This window comes from Haliotis rubra, unplaced genomic scaffold (assembly GCF_003918875.1).
Source record: "Haliotis rubra isolate DU_JTF1 unplaced genomic scaffold, ASM391887v1 Scf734, whole genome shotgun sequence".
Classification (NCBI taxonomy): Eukaryota; Metazoa; Mollusca; class Gastropoda; order Lepetellida; family Haliotidae; genus Haliotis; species Haliotis rubra.
Window position 1 is genome coordinate 428,891 of NW_025767451.1, and position 21,494 is coordinate 450,384.

Sequence of the window (21,494 nt, forward strand, 5' to 3'; positions counted from 1 at the left end):
CCTGCCTGCCCTGCCCTAGAATCCCCACCCGTCTTATTGGGCACATCCCCTTGTATTCTAGTGAAACATGTCAGGTGTTACCCAGTCCCCTGTTAGAGACGTCTTCAAGGGGTATCGGGTTATCTCAGTGGTGTTTGTAGTTGATGAATACACGTAGGTTCGAACGACAGAGAGTACCGACACCTTTCTCACCGGAGTATTATCGTACGCTCCCTTCATAGGTCGGTGCTCAGGTTATTACCTATTGCCTGCATCGCTCTGACGACATTTACAGGGACCTGAGTGACATGCTGCATCTCTTACTGTACCAGTTCCTATGTGGCTAAATGCTATCATGAGGTTGGTTGGGCATAAGAGATTTTTGCGTAGATCCTGTTCGAAAGGTTACACTTACTTTTAACATGAACATCGTCAAATGTAACATATCACCACATCACACAATATTACGCTTGTTTCACACCTTTCTGTGATGTGCTGTCGTTGTTGAGGTAGACTGTTGGACGTCCTCAAATCAGACAGTCGGGTTGGAGCCCCCTGGCGACACATTCACTCAATACAAACAAGCACCTGTACAAGTTTCGGGTTAGAGACCTCTGTAGTCAGTGCTGTTGGTAACGGGTGACCAACGGGATCGGGTGCCCAGTTTCGTTGTGTGTTTTTTTAGCTAAGGGAATGTGTGTATGTCTGTGTGTGTGTGTGTCTGTGTGTGTGTGTGTCTCTCTGTGTGTGTGTGTGTGTGTGTGGGTGGGTGTGTGGGGGTCACCATTTTTGTACATATGTAGTTGTTTAAAATGCTTAGAAATTATGGGAAGGGAAGGGGGAGGTAATTGATTTTGTAATTTTATTGAATTTTGTAAATTTATTATAAAATATATGCTTAAGAAATATGGAGGAGGGGAGAGTCATTGGTTTTGTGCATCACATGCAGGGGTGGGGTGGGGTGGGGTGGTGAGCAGACTTATTTTGTACCTACATTTTAGAGGTGGTCATTCACATTGTACATGCTTCTCCATAAAAATCATCATCAGCCCCCCAGCCATAAATTATGGACGGTCCCTAATATCGATTGTTCGGTTACGTTTATATTCATATTGCCGACATAATAATACAACAGGGGTATTGCCAAGTGCAGCATTATACAAACAAACAATACAGGAAACAGTCGTGTCCCTTATAAATGTACATTGGGGACCGCATTGTGGACTTTCCGGGCAGTCTTGAGGCGGATGAGTTACCCTGAGCCCATATATAGATCATACCCCCACACTCCCCTACCCCGTGCCACTGGGCCATTAAATAACATCTGGGTTAAAGATAATGATGACACGTACAATTTACATTCCTACATTCAATTCCTGAAACATACGGATATTTTAATCATCAGCATGTCTTCCCAGATTAAATAGCGCTGCCCGTTAGTCACGTGACTACGTTTACTGTCATGATCCTTGAGTCAGTTAGTCACGTGGCTCGCGTCAGCGTGTTAACTGCGTTTTCATTGGTTGACACTCTTGACACATCAAATGCAGCTTCCTCAACCCGTGTAAACAAGGTAAGCCAATAATGCATCAAGGCGGCTGATGACACAGGTGACGATCACGCCAAGAGGGGAATACTGAACGCTATACCACGGTTGTCAAGCTGACTGACAGACGCACACGGATAATTATTTTTACAAATATCTCAAAACGAGTGAGTAAACTAAAAAGGCAACTCCAAATGTTCAGAAACACTACACAAAAACCTTGAGAATTAATACGTACGAAAATCCGGTGAAAGTATACTCGGTATATATGTTAACATTTTTTTCTTAAAAGTTGTAAAAACTGAATGTTTTACAATTTTCTTAACGGTAGGGAAACATACACCAGACCGTTGAAATGTCATTATGACGTTCTTTAAACGTCCGTTCTGTTACAAATGACACACTGATGTCATTGCTTTGCACGTGCAAGTCGCTCTATCCATGGAGAGTTGAGGACAATAGACATGCATTGATGCTTTATCAATGTCGTTCACTGTCCACGTACCTGTTTGAAATTGCAGCTTGCACTTACCGAAAGGGGTCAAGCTATAGGCCCTTTGCAATCTGGGGAAACTCATCAGCAGTTTGCTGTCCGCTTTAATGTGAGTCAGAGTGCTATTGGTAGAGTGTGGCAGAGATTTCAAGCCAATGGATCCGTGGAATATGCATGTCGACCAGGTCGCCCCAGAGTCACAACAGTCCGAGATGATAGGCACATGATTAACACTGCGTTACATAACCGATTCCTTAACGCAGCAGATCTTAGAACAGAACACTTCAATGTTAACAGTGTAAGGATATACAGGAGTAGAGCACCGTTCATCGACATTTAAGTGCAACAGGACTCAGCAGTTCGTCCACCACTAACACCATGTCACAGGCAGGTGCGTTTGAGATGGAATGTGTAAAAAAGATTTGGTTCCCCTATAGTAAAAGTTCCGTTGGAACTTTTCATTCCAACATTTGTTCCTGTAATAGTGCATGCGGAACAATTATTTCGTTCCGCATACACAGAATATATTCCGGGTAAAGAGGAATTTCCACACACATCATAAAGTGTCTAAAAGAGGGTTTTGTTTGTTGGGGTGGTCTTAAAAGTTGGGGCGTGGGGGGGACGGAAACAAAAAAAATAATTTTCCTACGGTATTTGTAGAAATCATGTGGCTATCAAGAAGCAATTATCATGTGTGAAAGTTACTTAAATCTTTTTATGAAAATACATTGTAGATTCCCCAGAATGCGAACTGATGATTCTAAATTAATCTTGTGTTAAAAAGAGTTCAGTTATTATGTAACCAATTTACCTTCATTAATCAGGTTACAGTCAGTAGCCAGGTTACAGTCAACATGTTACCAAGTTACAGTCAGTCAGTAGCCAGGTTACAGTCAACATGTTACCAAGTTAGTCAGTAGCCAGGTTACAGTCAACATGTTACCAAGTTACAGTCAGTCAGTAGCCAGGTTACAGTCAACATGTAACCATTTAACAGTCAGTCAGTAGCCAGGTTACAGTCGACATGTAACCAAGTTACAGTCAGTAGCCAGGTTACAGTCAACATGTAACCAAGTTACAGTCAGTCAGTAGCCAGGTTACAGTCAACATGTAACCAATTAACAGTCAGTCAGTAGCCAGGTTACAGTCAACATGTAACCAAGTTACAGTCAGTAGCCAGGTTACAGTCGACATGTAACCAAGTTACAGTCAGTAGCCAGGTTACAGTCAACATGTAACCAAGTTACAGTTAGTCAGTAGCCAGGTTACAGTCAACATGTAACCAAGTTACAGTCAGTAGCCAGGTTACAGTCGACATGTAAGCAAGTTACAGTCAGTAGCCAGGTTACAGTCAACATGTAACCAAGTTGAAGTTAGTAGACATCCCGGATGTTGACAAGTTGGAAGAGTCCAGTTTGCATTCAATAATGACTGGAATAAGTTAGGCCTACGGTATTTGTTCCTGTTCGATGGAATATTTGCCGTGTGTGCGGAATTTGTATTCGTGTCATCCATTCTCTATTTCACGGCATTTATTCCGAACCGGAACATTTACTACTCGGAACTAAATCATGTTTACAAATGGACATCATGGCCGCTGGAATCAACGTCAATGGCCTCGTGTACTCTTCATACATGAACGCACATTCAGTTTGTCCTTCCATGATGGTCGGCAGAGGATTTATAGTCGCAATGGAGATCGAATCACAGATGCAACCGTTGCCATGCTTAACCAATTTGACAGGGGTCGATCATGGTTTGGGCAGGGATAACTCATATCCGGACATACTCCACTCCACGTGGTCGACGGTAATCTTACCGGACAGCCTTATCGGGAAGAGATTCTGGCTCTTATAGCCTTACCATTCCTGCAAGCTATGCATGGCTTTTATGGTCGACCCTCTTTACTGCAAGACGACGACGCTAGGACCCATAGGGCCAGGATTGTCACGAAATTCCTTAGGCAGCAGGGTGTAGAGAGGATGGTGTGGCCAGCATGTTCGCCAGAACTCTACCGAATTGAGCATGCCACGAATGAACTCAGTCGACGTGTGTAAACACGTCACCCAGCGCCAGTGGATCTCCCAGGACTCCGCAGAGCTCTAGTAGAGGAATGGAATGCGATTCCACAAGCTTTCTTTATGAACTTGATAAGGAGCATGAGAACATCGTGCACCTGTATCTCGGACGTGCGAGGAGAGTACACCAGATATTGAATGACCGAGGGCTTCGTGTTTGTCATTTTCATTTTGGGGGCATGGTACTGTTTGAACCTTTTGTCTGTATGTCACGATGTGTCACGTTTGTCAACACATTAAACATTATGATGACACTCGTAGTTCTCTTATTTCTGAGAAACCTGTCTTTACATGTGCTACAGAACGGTTAAATTCCTAATAAGTTATTCGGTTGAACCGCTGATGTATCTACTGGTTCTTTTCGAAGTATGTACATGTAGGAGCAGCACCTCTAGTGTGCTGATGTCGAGTGGCAGCTGGTGGAAACCACCTCTAGTGTGCTGATGTCGAGTGGCAATTGGTGGAAACCACCTCAAGTGTGCTGATGTCGAGTGGCAACTGGTGGAAACCACCTCTTGCGAAGTGTGCTGATGTCGAGTGGCAACTGGTGGAAACCACCTCTTGCGAAGTGTGCTGATGTCGAGTGGCAACTGGTGGAAACCACCTCTTGCGAAGTGTGCTGATGTCGAGTGGCAACTGGTGGAAACCGTCCCGGGCAATTATATACAGCATCATTTGGAAAAAACCCTTTCTCACGCTGTGCTTGATTTCAAAGTTCCATAACATTCCGTAACAATACGGAGCCTATATTTGCATCACTATCATAAAAAGTGTAGGTACAAAATGTCATCTAAGAAAGCATCTGTGTGAAATTTAGGGATAGGACATTAAAGGCGGGCAAGTAAGTAATCACGGGCACCAAGTACGCTCTTGATCTGTCTCTTTATCCATAAGTAGGGGATGTCTTGCTTAACAGAACAAATATCAAAACAGGTGACATTGTCGAAGAAACTTAGGTTATAGTGATAATTTGGCATTGATCAATAACTGTCAAATGGAAAATTCTTCTTCACTGATTTCCCCCTCTTAAAGTAGGAATGAAAGCGTCCAATGAAACCACCTCTTCATTTTCAACATCATTTAAATCAGACTGAAAGAAAGGCTACCTGATGACAAGAGGGATAACTCTAACTTTCCGATAGTCAACTGTCCATTTGTGGTGAACCAGGCCCTGCACCTGCAACCTTTGTTGTTTACAATTCAAATGTTTATAGGTAAAAGAACGGGTGCTACACATTTCAAAGCGTTTTCCCATATCGGCTCTTTCCAGACCTGACGTATCAGTGACCAACATGATTTTACCTTTTTAGTTCAGGTGAATATTTGACCTGCCTTTGCATGTGTTTGTGACGGGTACCAGCGTTGGCGCAGGATACGCTAAAGTTTGCGGAAACGTGTGTGTGGTTTATTGTAGTTCCGAGCAGTATTAAGTTATATTTTATCACTGGGACCGGACGCCATCTTGATGTGTTTGGAACGCTAAGAGTGAGTTTAGTTCATCAGTGATTTGGGGCGGTGGGGTAGCCTAGTGGTTAAAGCGTTGGCTCGTCACGCCGAGGATCTGGGCTCGATTCCCCACATGGGCACAATGTGTTAAGCCCATTTCTGGTGTCCCCCGCCGGGATATTGCTGGAATATTGCTAAAAGCGGCGTAAAACAAAACTCAGTCAGTCAGTCAGTCATCAGTGATTTAGGCCACAAGGATGTAACATCTATCAATTTGGGCCAAGCCCAGGAATTCTACCATTGTTGCGAAATCCACAAGCATGTGTGTTAAGTTTAATGTCAACAGTCTCGTTGATTTCAGTGTATGTTACCTTTCGCCCTGTGTATACTCACATAGTCACATACACCATTACTATACCAACGCAGCATGAAGGGCTTTTGATTAGTATACGTGTAGTCAAAAATAAAAATTCAATCCGGCTCTAACAGGCAAGGGATCTCTATTGACCTCTACATTCGCAAAACTCGAGAAAGGCAACTCATGAAACACCTTCAGCTCTACATGATGAGATACCTTTGTGATGACAATCTCTAGTTTACCCGTGTTGTAGGTCGGGAGCATGTACGGGGATGGTGGTCTGACTAACGGGCCTTTGCAGGTTCTGTGTGCTCGCATCTGTGAGAGAGACGTAAGGTAGTGATCACAGGCCTGATTGGTAAGGGTTCTCTCCCACAATTGGTTGCCTGCACATATGTTGCACAAATATTCACTTATCTTATGAACAGTAGGGGACAACAAGGTCATATACAATGGTTGTTTTGATGGAGTGTACAGAAGATGGCATCAGCAGCGGCATCTTCCACTGCTACGATGCTGCAATGTCGTGGCTCCCATACTTTCTAAAGGCGTTGTGCTCTTGTACCAGCTACTTCTATATCGTCATGCCCACTGGGTGTTGTTGTATATGTATATGTATAAGATATTTGTTATATGCGATATTGATTACACAACAGAAGAAAATATTCACAAATTGGCGCTGTTCCTAGCCTCAAGAACCACGAGTTCTGAGATGGTTCCGTCCTGACAGAAGAGGCTGAAGTGACGAACCTTTTCTAGTGATGGGAAAATACATTCATTGCAAGCACCGTATTTATATTTAAGTACAAATTCCGATGTTAGTTATTTTGCAATTCATCGTTCTTATTTGGGGACAAAGGGATGGCAGAAACCTAGGTCAAGGCTGAACACAGACGCAATGAAGAGTTGTGAGGAAAACATTCTGAAACTTCCTTCCAGTTTCCAAATGGAATCTGCCGAAGGACATTCACTCTCTATACCCTCTCCTGTTCTAACGACCATTTAGTAAAATGCTTCGTATACCTATCTGTCCAACTTCCTGAGATAGGGGTGCAACATGAATCATTATTGTGGAATGGTGCTAATAAAGTGTGTGGAACTGACAACAGAGTTTTGTATTTCTTCTGTTCCTTACGACCAATCATCAAACTCAGATACAGCCGGGCACAGCGTGAATCTGCGATGTTTGACGATTCGTTTTTATCTGTGAATCCTACCCACGATTGTCAGGTAGGTCAGTTCTACCTTAGCATGCAGTACAATGAAACAATACCACGTTTAGGTTTATAGATCGACATCGCCTTTACAAACAAGTGGTTAGATGAATGACTTGTCTGAAAAAGAACGCGGTTTATAGAACACCGTTGATTAGACAACACTAGAGGTTTACAGAATGACGTCGACTAGACAACACTAGAGGTTTACAGAACGACGTCGACAAGACAACACTCACGGTTTATAGAACGACGTCGACTAGACTACGCTTGCGGTTTATAGAACGACGTCGACTAGACTACGCTTGCGGTTTATAGAACGACGTCGACTAGACAACGCTTGCGGTTTACGAATAGACAACACTATAGAACAGGTAACACCACGTATCATACCACGATGACTGTACAATCGGCCAGGTAACTAATCGGCCAGGTGACAACCCCCACACAATGGGTTTACTGATGGGTCTGTAAATTTCTCGTGCCATTTGAGATTTATGATGGTGATGGTGGTTCGGTTGACCCCTTACAGTCCTTACAGACACCCAATGAAACACCGTTCAGTCACAGCCCCTTCTGAAAATGTGAAACAGATTGTTCCATTTTTACGCACACGTATCAAACTGACGCTGTCCAAAGATGAAGCTGTTGTTTGTTAAGACGTAAGGTTCAGTGCAATATTATAGAATAAAAATGTAAAAGGAATGAGCGGGTATTGTTTTACCTCACTTTTAGCAATAAAGAAATGGTTTCACACGTGGTGAATTGAACCCGGGCTTCGGCTCAAACGAGCCAACACTTTAACCGCCAGGCTTAACCCACCATCAGATGCGGCAAGGATCAAATGACGATACTAAAACGTAATGCTTAGCAGCGTCTTGGCTTAAAGGATAGATGCCTGCTCCAAAACTGAGTACAACTAACCACATGTCCATATTGTCCACCCTGCTGGTCCACTTCTTACATAACAAGGTTCTACACCAAACATTCTTGGTAGCACATAACTCAATGTGTTACTAATTAATGTCAGAGAAAGAAAACAACTGCAAAATACTGCTTTTAGTCTTTATTTGTCCTCTTGCACTGTTTTTTTTTTACTTTTGTAAACATTTATTCTGAGCCATTTTGCGAAACATTTCTTATTTTATATTTCTCTGAATAACATTGTTTTCCCATGATATATTGATTAGCTGTCAACGGCGGAATAGTTGCAAGCGCTGAAGTTATATCTGATGTATTTGTTGCAGATGTAGCTGTTGCAGATGTAGCTGTTGCATCTGTTGTAGATGTAGCTGTTGCATCTGTTGTAGATGCAACTGGTGTAGTTATTAGTTAATGTAGTTACAGTTCTGTTTTTGCGGAATGTCCGGATATTCCATGGGATTGACGCACACGAGCAGTTCGTTGCTGTAGTAGGTTCCCTCGCCGCATTGGAACTGCATTTCCAGATCGTTAACACAGACGACGTACCGGCTGCAGTCTTCTGGCAGAGCACCCTCGAAGGCACACCCTGGAGAAAAACACAAAACTACAGTGTGTAGTCGAAGTAGTAGCAGCAGCAGTAGTAGTAGTAGTTATAGAAGCAGCAATAGTAGTGGTAGTGGTAGTAGTAGTAGTTATAGCAGCAGCAGTAGTAGTTGTAGTGGTAGTGGTAGTAGTAGTAGTAGTAGTAGTAGTAGTAGTAGTAGTAGTAGTAGTAGTAGTAGTACTAGTTATAGCAGCAGCAATAGTAGTGGTAGTCGTAGTAGTAGTAGTAGTAGTTATAGTATCAGCAATAGTAGTGGTAGTGGTAGTAGTAGTTATAGCATCAGCAATAGTAGTGGTAGTGGTAGTAGTAGTAGTTATAGCATCAGAAATAGTAGTGGTAGTAGTAGTAGTAGTAGTAGTAGTAGTAGTAGTAGTAGTAGTAGTAGTAGTAGTAGAAGAAGAAGAAGTAGAAGAAGAAGAAGAAGAAGAAGAAGAAGAAGAAGAAGAAGAAGAAGAAGAAGATGAAAAGAAGAACTATAAGTAGCAACGATCGCAGACATTCATAAACAGTTAACCTCGTGACAGTAGTAGAAGTTACTGTTTTGTGGTATTTGTGGGCTCGGCTGTTACCGGAACATTGATTTGTATCTGTGTAAAGTTAGTGATGGGAGGAGAACTCACCGTCCACAAATCCTGTTCTCGCTTCGATGCATTCTGTTGCATCACAATCGCCGGTTGATGAATTGAAGATGGAGCCACCAGCGCAGTTCATTGGGCCGGTGATGAGGTAGTCCCAGCAAGATAGATACTGTCTGCACATCTTGCCGTCGGCCATCACGTTCCCTGTGCCGCCCGGCAGATTATTACACCGGGAATCCGGTACCCCTGAAAGTAAACATGACGCAAGATAGTGGTTAGTACTGACCGGTCACTCTCTCTGACAGATAACCAGTAATCTTAACACGACTGCCTCAGAAGACACTATCTCTGAAGCCTCTGAAGGAATTACTTATGACTGTTGCTGAAGAAGCTATATGCGACCTCTTCCGAAGGAACTATGTACGTCTGTTTCAGAAGGACGATGTACCACTGTCTGAGAAATACCAAAATAGTCGACTGTCTGTGAACTGTGTATGGTTGTTGCTGAAGGACACATACAGGACTTGTTCCTATAGGAACTGTATACAACTTCTGCGTTGTATGGTGCTCTTTGCCATCTTGATAAAAAGTGATCGCTGGATTGTGTCTCAAACTTTGGAAAAATGTAAATACCAAATAACTGTTTCTGGAGACACTACATACAGCTGGGTGTGAAAGAACTACATACGAATGTCTCTGAACGACCTTTAATATTTACAAAACAAGGGTAAATTCAATGCAAAAGTGTCAAAACTAATGATCTTTTAATGAGATAGATAGTTTATCAGTGTGACAGTGACATCTGGCTGAGATTTGTGTTAGTCGTTGAACGTCAGAGAACCATAGAGTTTGTTAGATGATTGGCCAACCTAGGATTCGACGAGGCATAGTCCTTTTATTGGCTTATTCCATTTCAATCTTCCTGCAAGGAAACGCCAAGTTCGTTGTGAGAGGTCGGTGGTTGTTGACGGTGGCGTGAGCGTCGTTCAAGGTTATCTCAGCACATGTTCGACGGATGACAAGTCTTGACCAAGTGCTGGCCATAGTAAGGCGGGGAAGTTCTCTAGATGGAGGTACTACTAGCCCTTGTGCGTTTGCGTTGTCCGACTGAAACACAAACGGACACCCATGTCGGCGCGCATACGGCGCCCCGTGTACTCCAGGATGATGTCACGGTTGTACTGCCTAGTGACACAGGCGTAAATAACGTCTAAAGGTCTTATGTGAATCACAGCGATCCAAATCAGCACTGTTACTGAGTCACTCAAAATTCATTCCATGTAAATTATATATACGTTAACAGCATGAATACGCTCAGTTGGTCTATGCTACACTCTGTCAAGAAAGTCCAAAGTGAACTTTGATTCATCCGAAAACTTGACTGTCTTGTGGACCAGTTATCGCCCTTGGTTGGCTAGATCTGTTATCAACGTCATTTGTCTGTCGACATCGTGATTGTAATCTGCTAAGAACTGACTGTGAAACGTTAACAGCTCATGCTCTGTCTTGTTCCAGCTGCCATGATGCCAATTAAATTAAGCTGTTCCTGAGTATAAAACAATATCAGAACAATGTTCAGTTTTCAGCAACACACTGCCACGTTTCACTGTAAATGTCTAATATTACCCTGATCATGTTCATCTTCACATCATAAATGACGCTTGCACAAAATGTGTGTGTTTGCATGGATTCACAGCACATTATGGATGATTTACTAAATCCATAGTAAATCCATATACAACCATAACCAATTAATATCACCCGTGACATATCTACTACATTCAATGGTATATATAATTTTTTAATGGAAATGGTTTCGTCGCTTATATTTTCAGAATCATTCGTGCGTGCACGCGCACATACAGAAACACAGAGATATACGAATAGTTCTGAAAATCGATTGTACAATTACGACTAAATCAAGAGAATGTGTTTATGGATCACTATCCAAATACTGGGATACCACCGATGGCACCGTCATGAACACTGTCAAGGACTAATCAGCTGTTCACCTAAAAAATCGTATATATATATATGATAAAAGACAAAATAGAGAATTGTATCGGGCATCATTTTTGTCACTTTTGTGTAACTCCGCCAAATGTACCTGAAAAGTTGTAACCTGTTTACGGGTTCTGGTGACTGAAGGACCCGCGTACGGCAGGACGAAAGTGAGTTCTGGTGACTGAAGGACCCGCGTACGGCAGGACGAAAGTTAGTTCTGGTGACTGAAGGACCCGCGTACGGCAGGACGAAAGTGAGTTCTGGTGACTGAAGGACCCGCGTACGGCAGAACGAAAGTGAGTTCTGGTGACTGAAGGAAGTGACCCGCGTACTGCAGAACGAAAGTGAGTTCTGGTACTGGCAGACCCGCGTACGGCAGAGTTCTGGTGACTGAAGGACCCGCGTACGGCAGGACGAAAGTGAGTTCTGGTGACTGAAGGACCCGCGTACGGCAGAACGAAAGTGAGTTCTGGTGACTGAAGGACCCGCGTACGGCAGAACGAAAGTGAGTTCTGGTGACTGAAGGACCCGCGTACGGCAGAACGAAAGTGAGTTCTGGTGACTGAAGGACCCGCGTACGGCAGAACGAAAGTGAGTTCTGGTGACTGAAGGACCCGCGTACGACAGGACGAAAGTGAGTTCTGGTGACTGAAGGACCCGCGTACGGCAGAACGAAAGTGAGTTCTGGTGACATATTACACTAAACAAAAAGTTACAATAATAAACTGAATACTTGGTACCAATCTTACACGACACACATTCAGATTTGACCCGTTAACATTGCAAGTGGACAAGGTTGAATACTGAAAGAAATCCTGCTGCTTATTGTTGTAATATTGCTGAAACCATATTTAGTATTTATTTACTTATACCTGTTTTAAAAATGATAAGGTTTGAATGTAAGGTTCGTGGTTGTACCTTACGCGTAAAGGTAAAGAATACGGCGACAGACACCTATTGAATGGGTTTAACGGTGTTCCTTTCTATTCCAACCATAGCACACCCGAGATTATCAGTGCTGGTCTTTACACATGAGACTTTGGAGGGAAGACTGTACTCTGTTACTATAAGGTTACCGTAATGCCCCTAAATAACACAGAGCTCATGACACTAAACATCTGTATACCGAAACAATGTATTTACCGACACTGTGTTACCATTAACGACATTTAACGCAGGTCACTTACTGGGCCAACGTGTTAAGACAAGAGCTCTGCTAAATAAACTAACGTATCTTTGTCCCTAACAGAATAACAATGGCGTCGGTGTTGAGTTAATGCTACGTCAATAGACTTGTGTCAATGACAGTTTACATAACTGGCACCAAGTGAAGAGCCACTTACCTGCTAATCCTTCAACAGCTAGGACAAGCCCCAGCAGAGCAATAGCGACATTACACAACTTCAACATATTGTACAAAACCGGGTGGATGAAAAGTCGAGTAATTCGTTTAACGTCTATATGTGAAAACTCCAAAAGCAGAACTGCCGAAATACTGTGAGGCCCGTCTATTATAGGGCGCGTGGAGCAGGTGCCCTCCCCTTATGTAAATGCCTACTTATGAGAATGTGACTCCACGCTACTGCATGAATATTCTCCGGATTTTAATTTGTCCAAAGTATGTCGTATTTCGGTTGTAATGAAATAGACCCGGGGTTTTGCTTTGTTTGATCATGCCCTGTGTCGACGGCATGCAGCGAGGGATATTTGTCTAGCTGATAGAATGATAGGAACGTATATGGCGGAAAACGTTGTCCGTGACATTCTTCTGCAGCATCATCAAGAATGGCAAGAAAATGGTGGCAAATGTTGAATTAAAAGTAGTTTTGTATAGCAGATGACAAGGGAACAAATATCAAGGTGAATGAATGGGTGCAGCGGGGGTATTGGTGGCCACGTGTATAGGTCAGCCGGGAGGGTATAATGGATGGGAAGTGTAAACTACAGATGTAACCTCGCCCTGTGTGTGTATATGCCTGACTGTTTGGGTATACCCGCGATGTTGCCCGACAATAGGAAGTTCACGGAGATATTTGGTACAAAGGGGGCAATGGAGTAGGTGAGAGAAAACTCTCGAAACGAAGCAGAGTGAATAGACTAGGGAGAGAGAGTCAGACAACTACAGACAGAAACGAGGGAATACAGAAAGTGTGAGAGCGAAGATAGAGACAATGAGAGAAAGGAGATGGTGGATGTTGAAGAGTGGAGACAGCCCTGAAGAAGATGGTTGGGACAGGGATGGCCATAATGTGAAACTGACGTCAGGATCCAGTGTTCCCAACAACGACATAGACACATCAGTAATATCTACCTAACACAAGCGAATTTTATAGTGTCTTAGTGGCTGTAGCCCAAGGTTAAATTTGCTGTATTAGTGACGGTAGCCATAGGTAGTACTTGCTGTATTAGTGACGGTAGCCCAAGGTAGTACTTGCTGTATTAGTGACGGTAGCCATAGGTAGTACTTGCTGTATTAGTGACGGTAGCCATAGGTAGTACTTGCTGTATTAGTGACGGTATCCATAGGTAGTACTTGCTGTATTAGTGACGGTAGCCCTAGGTAGTACTTGCTGTATTAGTGACGGTAGCCCAAGGTAGTACTTGCTGTATTAGTGACGGTAGCCCAAGGTAGTACTTGCTGTATTAGTGACGGTAGCCCCAGGTAGTACTTGCTGTATTAGTGACGGTATCCCTAGATAGTACTTGCTGTATTAGTGACGGTAACCAAGGTAGTACTTGCTGTATTAGTGACGGTAGCCATAGGTAGTACTTGCTGTATTAGTGACGGTAGCCCAAGGTAGTACTTGCTGTATTAGTGACGGTATCCCTAGATAGTACTTGCTGTATTAGTGACGGTATCCCTAGGTTAAATTTGATGTATTAGTGACGGTAGCCCCAGGTAGTACTTGCTGTATAAGTGACGGTAGCCCAAGGTAGTACTTGCTGTATTAGTGACGGTAGCCCAAGGTTAAATTTGCTGTATTAGTGACGGTATCCCTAGATAGTACTTGCTGTATTAGTGACGGTAGCCATAGGTAGTACTTGCTGTATTAGTGACGGTAGCCATAGGTAGTACTTGCTGTATTAGTGACGGTAGCCATAGGTAGTACTTGCTGTATTAGTGACGGTAGCCATAGGTAGTACTTGCTGTATTAGTGACGGTAGCCATAGGTAGTACTTGCTGTATTAGTGACGGTAGCCATAGGTAGTACTTGCTGTATAAGTGACGGTAGCCCAAGGTAGTACTTGCTGTATTAGTGACGGTAGCCCAAGGTTAAATTTGCTATATTAGTGACGGTATCCCTAGGTAGTACTTGCTGTATTAGTGACGGTAGCCCAAGGTAGTACTTGCTGTATTAGTGACGGTAGCCCAAGGTAGTACTTGCTGTATTAGTGACGGTAGCCCCAGGTAGTACTTGCTGTATTAGTGACGGTATCCCTAGGTAGTACTTGCTGTATTAGTGACGGTAGCCCAAGGTAGTACTTGCTGTATTAGTGACGGTAACCCAAGGTAGTACTTGCTGCATTAGTGACGGTATCCCTAGATAGTACTTGCTGTATTAGTGACGGTATCCCTAGGTAGTACTTGCTGTATTAGTGACGGTAGCCCAAGGTAGTACTTGCTGTATTAGTGACGGTAGCCATAGGTAGTACTTGCTGTATTAGTGACGGTATCCCAAGGTAGTACTTGCTGTATTAGTGACGGTATCCCAAGTAGTACTTGCTGTATTAGTGACGGTAGCCCTAGGTAGTACTTGCTGTATTAGTGACGGTATCCCAAGGTAGTACTTGCTGTATTAGTGACGGTAGTCCAAGGTTAAATTTGCTGTATTAGTGACGGTATCCCTAGGTAGTACTTGCTGTATTAGTGACGGTATCCCTAGGTAGTACTTGCTGTATTAGTGACGGTAGCCCTAGGTAGTACTTGCTGTATTAGTGACGGTAACCCAAGGTAGTACTTGTTGTATTAGTGACGGTAGCCCAAGGTAGTACTTGCTGTATTAGTGACGGTATCCCTAGATAGTACTTGCTGTATTAGTGACGGTATCCCAAGGTAGTACTTGCTGTATTAGTGACGGTAGCCATAGGTAGTACTTGCTGTATTAGTGACGGTAGCCCAAGGTAGTACTTGCTGTATTAGTGACGGTATCCCTAGATAGTACTTGCTGTATTAGTGACGGTAGCCCTAGGTTAAATTTGATGTATTAGTGACGGTAGCCCCAGGTAGTACTTGCTGTATAAGTGACGGTAGCCCAAGGTAGTACTTGCTGTATTAGTGACGGTAGCCCAAGGTTAAATTTGCTGTATTAGTGACGGTATCCCTAGATAGTACTTGCTGTATAAGTGACGGTATCCCTAGATAGTACTTGCTGTATTAGTGACGGTATCCCTAGATAGTACTTGCTGTATTAGTGACGGTATCCCTAGGTAGTACTTGCTGTATTAGTGACGGTAGCCATAGGTAGTACTTGCTGTATTAGTGACGGTAGCCCAAGGTAGTACTTGCTGTATTAGTGACGGTATCCCTAGATAGTACTTGCTGTATTAGTGACGGTATCCCTAGGTTAAATTTGATGTATTAGTGACGGTAGCCCCAGGTAGTACTTGCTGTATAAGTGACGGTAGCCAAGGTAGTAGTGACGGTATCCCTGCTGTATTAGTGACGGTAGCCCAAGGTTAAATTTGCTGTATTAGTGACGGTATCCCTAGGTAGTAACTTGCTGTATTAGTGACGGTAGCCCAAGGTAGTACTTGCTGTATTAGTGACGGTAGCCCAAGGTAGTACTTGCTGTATTAGTGACGGTAGCCCAAGGTATGGACTGCTGTATTAGTGACGGTAGTTCAAGTGTGGACTTGATGTATAAGTGTGGGTAGCGCAAGGTATGGACTGCTGTATTAGTGACGGTATCCCTAGATAGTACTTGCTGTATTAGTGACAGTATCCCAAGGTAGTACTTGCTGTATTAGTGACGGTATCCCAAGGTAGTACTTGATGTATTAGTGACGGTATCCCAAGGTAGTACTTGCTGTATTAGTGACGGTATCCCAAGGTTAAATTTGCTGTATTAGTGACGGTATCCCTAGATTGTACTTGCTGTATTAGTGACAGTAGCCCTAGGTTAAATTTGCTGTATTAGTGACGGTATCCCTAGGTAGTACTTGCTGTATTAGTGACGGTAGCCCTAGGTTAAATTTGCTGTATTAGTGACGGTAGCCCAAGGTAGTACTTGCTGTATTAGTGACGGTAGCCCTAGGTTAAATTTGCTGTATTAGTGACGGTAGCCCAAGGTAGTACTTGCTGTATAAGTGACGGTAGCCCAAGGTAGTACTTGCTGTATTAGTGACGGTAGCCCAAGGTAGTACTTGCTGTATTAGTGACGGTAGCCCAAAGTTATATTTGCTGTATTAGTGACGGTATCCCTAGGTAGTACTTGCTGTATTAGTGACGGTAGCCACAGGTAGTACTTGCTGTATTAGTGACGGTAGCCCAAGGTAGTACTTGCTGTATTAGTGACGGTAGCCCAAGGTAGTACTAGCTGTATTAGTGACGGTAGCCCCAGGTAGTATTTGCTGTATTAGTGACGGTATCCCTAGGTAGTACTTGCCGTATTAGTGACGGTAGCCCAAGGTAGTACTTGCTGTATTAGTGACGGTATCCCAAGGTAGTATATTTGCTGTATTAAGTGACGGTATCCAAGTGAGTAATTTGTTGTATTAGTGACGGTAGCCACAGGTAGTATTTGCTGTATTAGTGACGGTAGCCCAAGGTAGTACTTGCTGTATTAGTGACGATATCCCTAGGTAGTACTTGCTGTATTAGTGACGGTAGCCCAAGGTAGTACTTGCTGTATTAGTGACGGTATCCCTAGGTAGTACTTGCTGTATTAGTGACGGTAGCCCAAGGTAGTACTTGCTGTATAAGTGACGGTAGCCCAAGGTAGAACTTGCTGTATTAGTGACGGTAGCCCAAGGTAGTACTTGCTGTATTAGTGACGGTAGCCCAAGGTAGTACTTGCTGTATTAGTGACGGTAGCCATAGGTAGTACTTGCTGTATTAGTGACGGTAGCCACAGGTAGTACTAGCTGTATTAGTGATTTGTAGCCCACAGGTAGTACTTGCTGTATTAGTGACTGTATCCCAAGGTAGTACTTGCTGTATTAGTGACGGTAGCCCAAGGTAGTACTTGCTGTATAGTGACGGTAGCCCAAGGTAGTACTTGTTGTATTAGTGACGGTAGCCACAGGTAGTATTTGCTGTATTAGTGACGGTAGCCCAAGGTAGTACTTGCTGTATTAGTGACGATATCCCTAGGTAGTAATTTTGCTGTATAAGTGACGGCAGCCCAAGGTAGTAATTTGCTGTATTAGTGACGGTATCCCAAGGTAGTAATTTGCTGTATTAGTGACGGCAGCCCAAAGGCAGTACTTGCTGTATTAGTGACGGTAGCCCAAGGTAGTACTTGCTGTATTAGTGACGGTAGCCCAAGGTAGTACTTGCTGTATTAGTGACGGTAGCCCTAGGTAGTACTTGCTGTATTAGTGACGGTAGCCATAGGTAGTACTTGCTGTATTAGTGACGGTAGCCACAGGTAGTACTAGCTGTATTAGTGACGGTATCCCTAGGTAGTACTTGCTGTATTAGTGACGGTAGCCCAAGGTTAAATTTGCTGTATTAGTGACGGTAGCCCAAGGTAGTACTTGCTGTATTAGTGACGGTAGCCCAAGGTATGGACTGCTGTATTAGTGACGGTAGTTCAAGTGTGGACTTGATGTATAAGTGTGGGTAGCGGAAGGTATGGACTGCTGTATTAGTGACGGTATTGCAAGGTATGGACTGCTATGTTAGTGGCGGTAGCGCTAGGTAGGACTTGATGCATAAGTGGTGGTTCCCGTAGTAAAGACCTGCTGTGTTACTGACTTGCCCTTGATTTACTGTGTGACGTGTTGAGATTCTGTCTTCAGAAGCACATGTACAGCATACATTTAATCAGGTCTCGCAGCTCACTGACGCCAACCAACGTCAATGAAACACTTCAGAGGTATCATGCCGGGGGACGAATATACCGCAGTTCATGCAATATCTTTGGAGCATTGGAATGAGTGCAAATATGAGTGTCAAACATCGCCACTAAGAAATGGAACACGACTAGTCAGAGGCCATTCTGCGCCTCCGTCCTGTCAGCAGCGTTTGAGATGTCGACGTTCACGTTCTGCCGACAGGTTCGGCCGTGTCGAAGGTTTTCATGACTTGGTAGTGGGTTGTCTAATGTGATCGGCCACAAGGAGAGCCATCTCTGACGATGTTGCTGTGTTGGTGACGTCTCTCTCCTCGCATGGTGTTCCTGAAGTGGAGAGTTAAGTTGCGAGGTACATGACTAAATATGGTTCTCACGTGACACGGTGAAATGAAATCAAGACAATCAAAAGATTGACTGAAGTGTCTAAGACATGGAATTTAATATCTCGGCTGTTGTAGACATCCTTGAAGTTGAATCACCCTAATACTTGTTGTTTCTTCCAAAATTGGTTGGTCGCTTTTCTGAAGTTTACATTAGGGTTTATAAGAGAAACAAAAACTATAAATTAATACAATTTGAAATATATCCTCCAGTACGTCCAATCTGTGCCTGATCAGCGGTGATCACCCGGAAACTAAGCGGATTGCTAGATATCATGAAACCGAGTACTGAGATCATTCCTGTATAATTATTACCAATGTGGTCGAGGATATAATCCAGATCGACCGAAGAGTTATAGAATACACTTAAAGAAAGGTGATAATTTCGAAAATATCGCTGTAGATAGTTGTCGACAAACAAACATGTTTTAACTCTTCAATTAATATTGTGTTCATTCACGTTCTCTTATTACATTAACATTTTGGAGTTGTTCTTACAATGCCTTGCGCTAGGTATTTAGGGAACAAGACTACTATATCAGGGGACTATACCAGTATGTGTAGTACACCCACGTGCATGGTGCTAGGTATTTAGGAGACAAGACTACTATCTCAGTAGACTTTACCAGTATGTGTAGTGCACGCACGTGCATGGTGCTAGGTATTTAGGGAACAAGACTTCTATCTCAGGGGACTATACCACTATGTGTAGTGCACCCACGTGCATGGTGCTGGGTATTTAGGGAACAAGACTACTATCTCAGGGGACTATACCAGTATGTGTAGTACACGCACGTGCATGGTGCTAGGTATTTAGGGAACAAGACTTCTATCTCAGGGGACTATACCAGTATGTGTAGTACACCCACGTGCATGGTGCTAGGCATTTAGGGAACAAGACTTCTATCTCAGGGGACTATACCAGTATGTGTAGTACACCCACGTGCATGGTGCTAGGTATTTAGGGAACAAGACTTCTATCTCAGGGGACTATACCAGTATGTGTAGTGCACCCACGTGCATGGTGCTAGGTATTTAGGGAACAAGACTTCTATCTCAGGGGACTATACCAGTATGTGTAGTGCACCCACGTGCATGGTGCTGGGTATTTAGGGAACAAGACTACTATCTCAGGGGACTATACCAGTATGTGTAGTACACCCACGTGCATGGTGCTGGGTATTTAGGAACAAGACTTCTATCTCAGGGGACTATACCAGTATGTGTAGTACACCCACGTGCATGGTGCTAGGTATTTAGGAGACAAGACTTCTATCTCAGGGGACTATACCAGTATGTGTAGTACACCCACGTGCATGGTGCTGGGTATTTAGGGAACAAGACTTCTATCTCAGGGGACTATACCAGTATGTGTAGTACACCCACGTGCATGGTGCTAGGTATTTAGGGAACAAGACTTCTATCTCAGGGGACTATACCAGTATGTGTAGTACACCCACGTGCATGGTGCTGGGTATTTAGGGAACAAGACTTCTATCTCAGGGGACTATACCAGTATGTGTAGTACACCCACGTGCATGGTGCTGGGTATTTAGGAACAAGACTTCTATCTCAGGGGACTATACCAGTATGTGTAGTACACCCACGTGCATGGTGCTGGGTATTTAGGGAACAAGACTTCTATCTCAGGGGACTATACCAGTATGTGTAGTACACCCACGTGCATGGTGCTGGGTATTTAGGGAACAAGACTTCTATCTCAGGGGACTATACCAGTATGTGTAGTACACCCACGTGCATGGTGCTGGGTATTTAGGGAACAAGACTTCTATCTCAGGGGACTATACCAGTATGTGTAGTACACCCACGTGCATGGTGCTGGGTATTTAGGGAACAAGACTACTATCTCAGGGGACTATACCAGTATGTGTAGTACACCCACGTGCATGGTGCTGGGTATTTAGGAACAAGACTCTACTATCTCAGGGGACTATACCAGTATGTGTAGTACACCCACGTGCATGGTGCTGGGTATTTAGGGAACAAGACTTCTATCTCAGGGGACTATACCAGTATGTGTAGTACACCCACGTGCATGGTGCTGGGTATTTAGGGAACAAGACTTCTATCTCAGGGGACTATACCAGTATGTGTAGCTACACCCACGTGCATGGTGCTGGGTATTTAGGGAACAAGACTTCTATCTCAGGGGACTATACCAGTATGTGTAGTACACCCACGTGCATGGTGCTGGGTATTTAGGGAACAAGACTACTATCTCAGGGGACTATACCAGTATGTGTAGTACACCCACGTGCATGGTGCTGGGTATTTAGGGGAACAAGACTACTATCTCAGGGGACTATACCAGTATGTGTAGTACACCCACGTGCATGGTGCTGGGTATTTAGGAACAAGACTTCTATCTCAGGGGACTATACCAGTATGTGTAGTGCACCCACGTGCATGGTGCTGGGTATTTAGGGAACAAGACTTCTATCTCAGGGGACTATACCAGTATGTGTAGTACACCCACGTGCATGGTGCTGGGTATTTAGGGAACAAGACTTCTATCTCAGGGGACTATACCAGTATGTGTGTAGCTACACCCACGTGCATGGTGCTGGGTATTTAGGGAACAAGACTTCTATCTCAGGGGACTATACCAGTATGTGTAGTACACCCACGTGCATGGTGCTGGGTATTTAGGGAACAAGACTTCTATCTCAGGGGACTATACCAGTATGTGTAGTACACCCACGTGCATGGTGCTGGGTATTTAGGGAACAAGACTTCTATCTCAGGGGACTATACCAGTATGTGTAGTACACCCACGTGCATGGTGCTAGGTATTTAGGGAACAAGACTTCTATCTCAGGGGACTATACCAGTATGTGTAGTACACACGTG

General features: G+C 43.7%; 1 protein-coding gene across 1 annotated transcript; it reads right to left on the reverse strand.

The window, feature by feature from the left end:
• Positions 1-8,165: 8,165 nt before the first annotated feature.
• LOC124259737 lies at positions 8,166-12,712 on the reverse strand. Its single transcript, XM_046693927.1, has 3 exons — positions 12,568-12,712; positions 9,263-9,466; positions 8,166-8,624 (listed from the first exon to the last, which is right to left on the reverse strand). The coding sequence occupies exons 1-3, from the start codon at positions 12,632-12,634 to the stop codon at positions 8,443-8,445; spliced, it is 453 nt and encodes a 150-aa protein (XP_046549883.1). The 5' UTR covers positions 12,635-12,712; the 3' UTR covers positions 8,166-8,442.
• Positions 12,713-21,494: the final 8,782 nt, after the last annotated feature.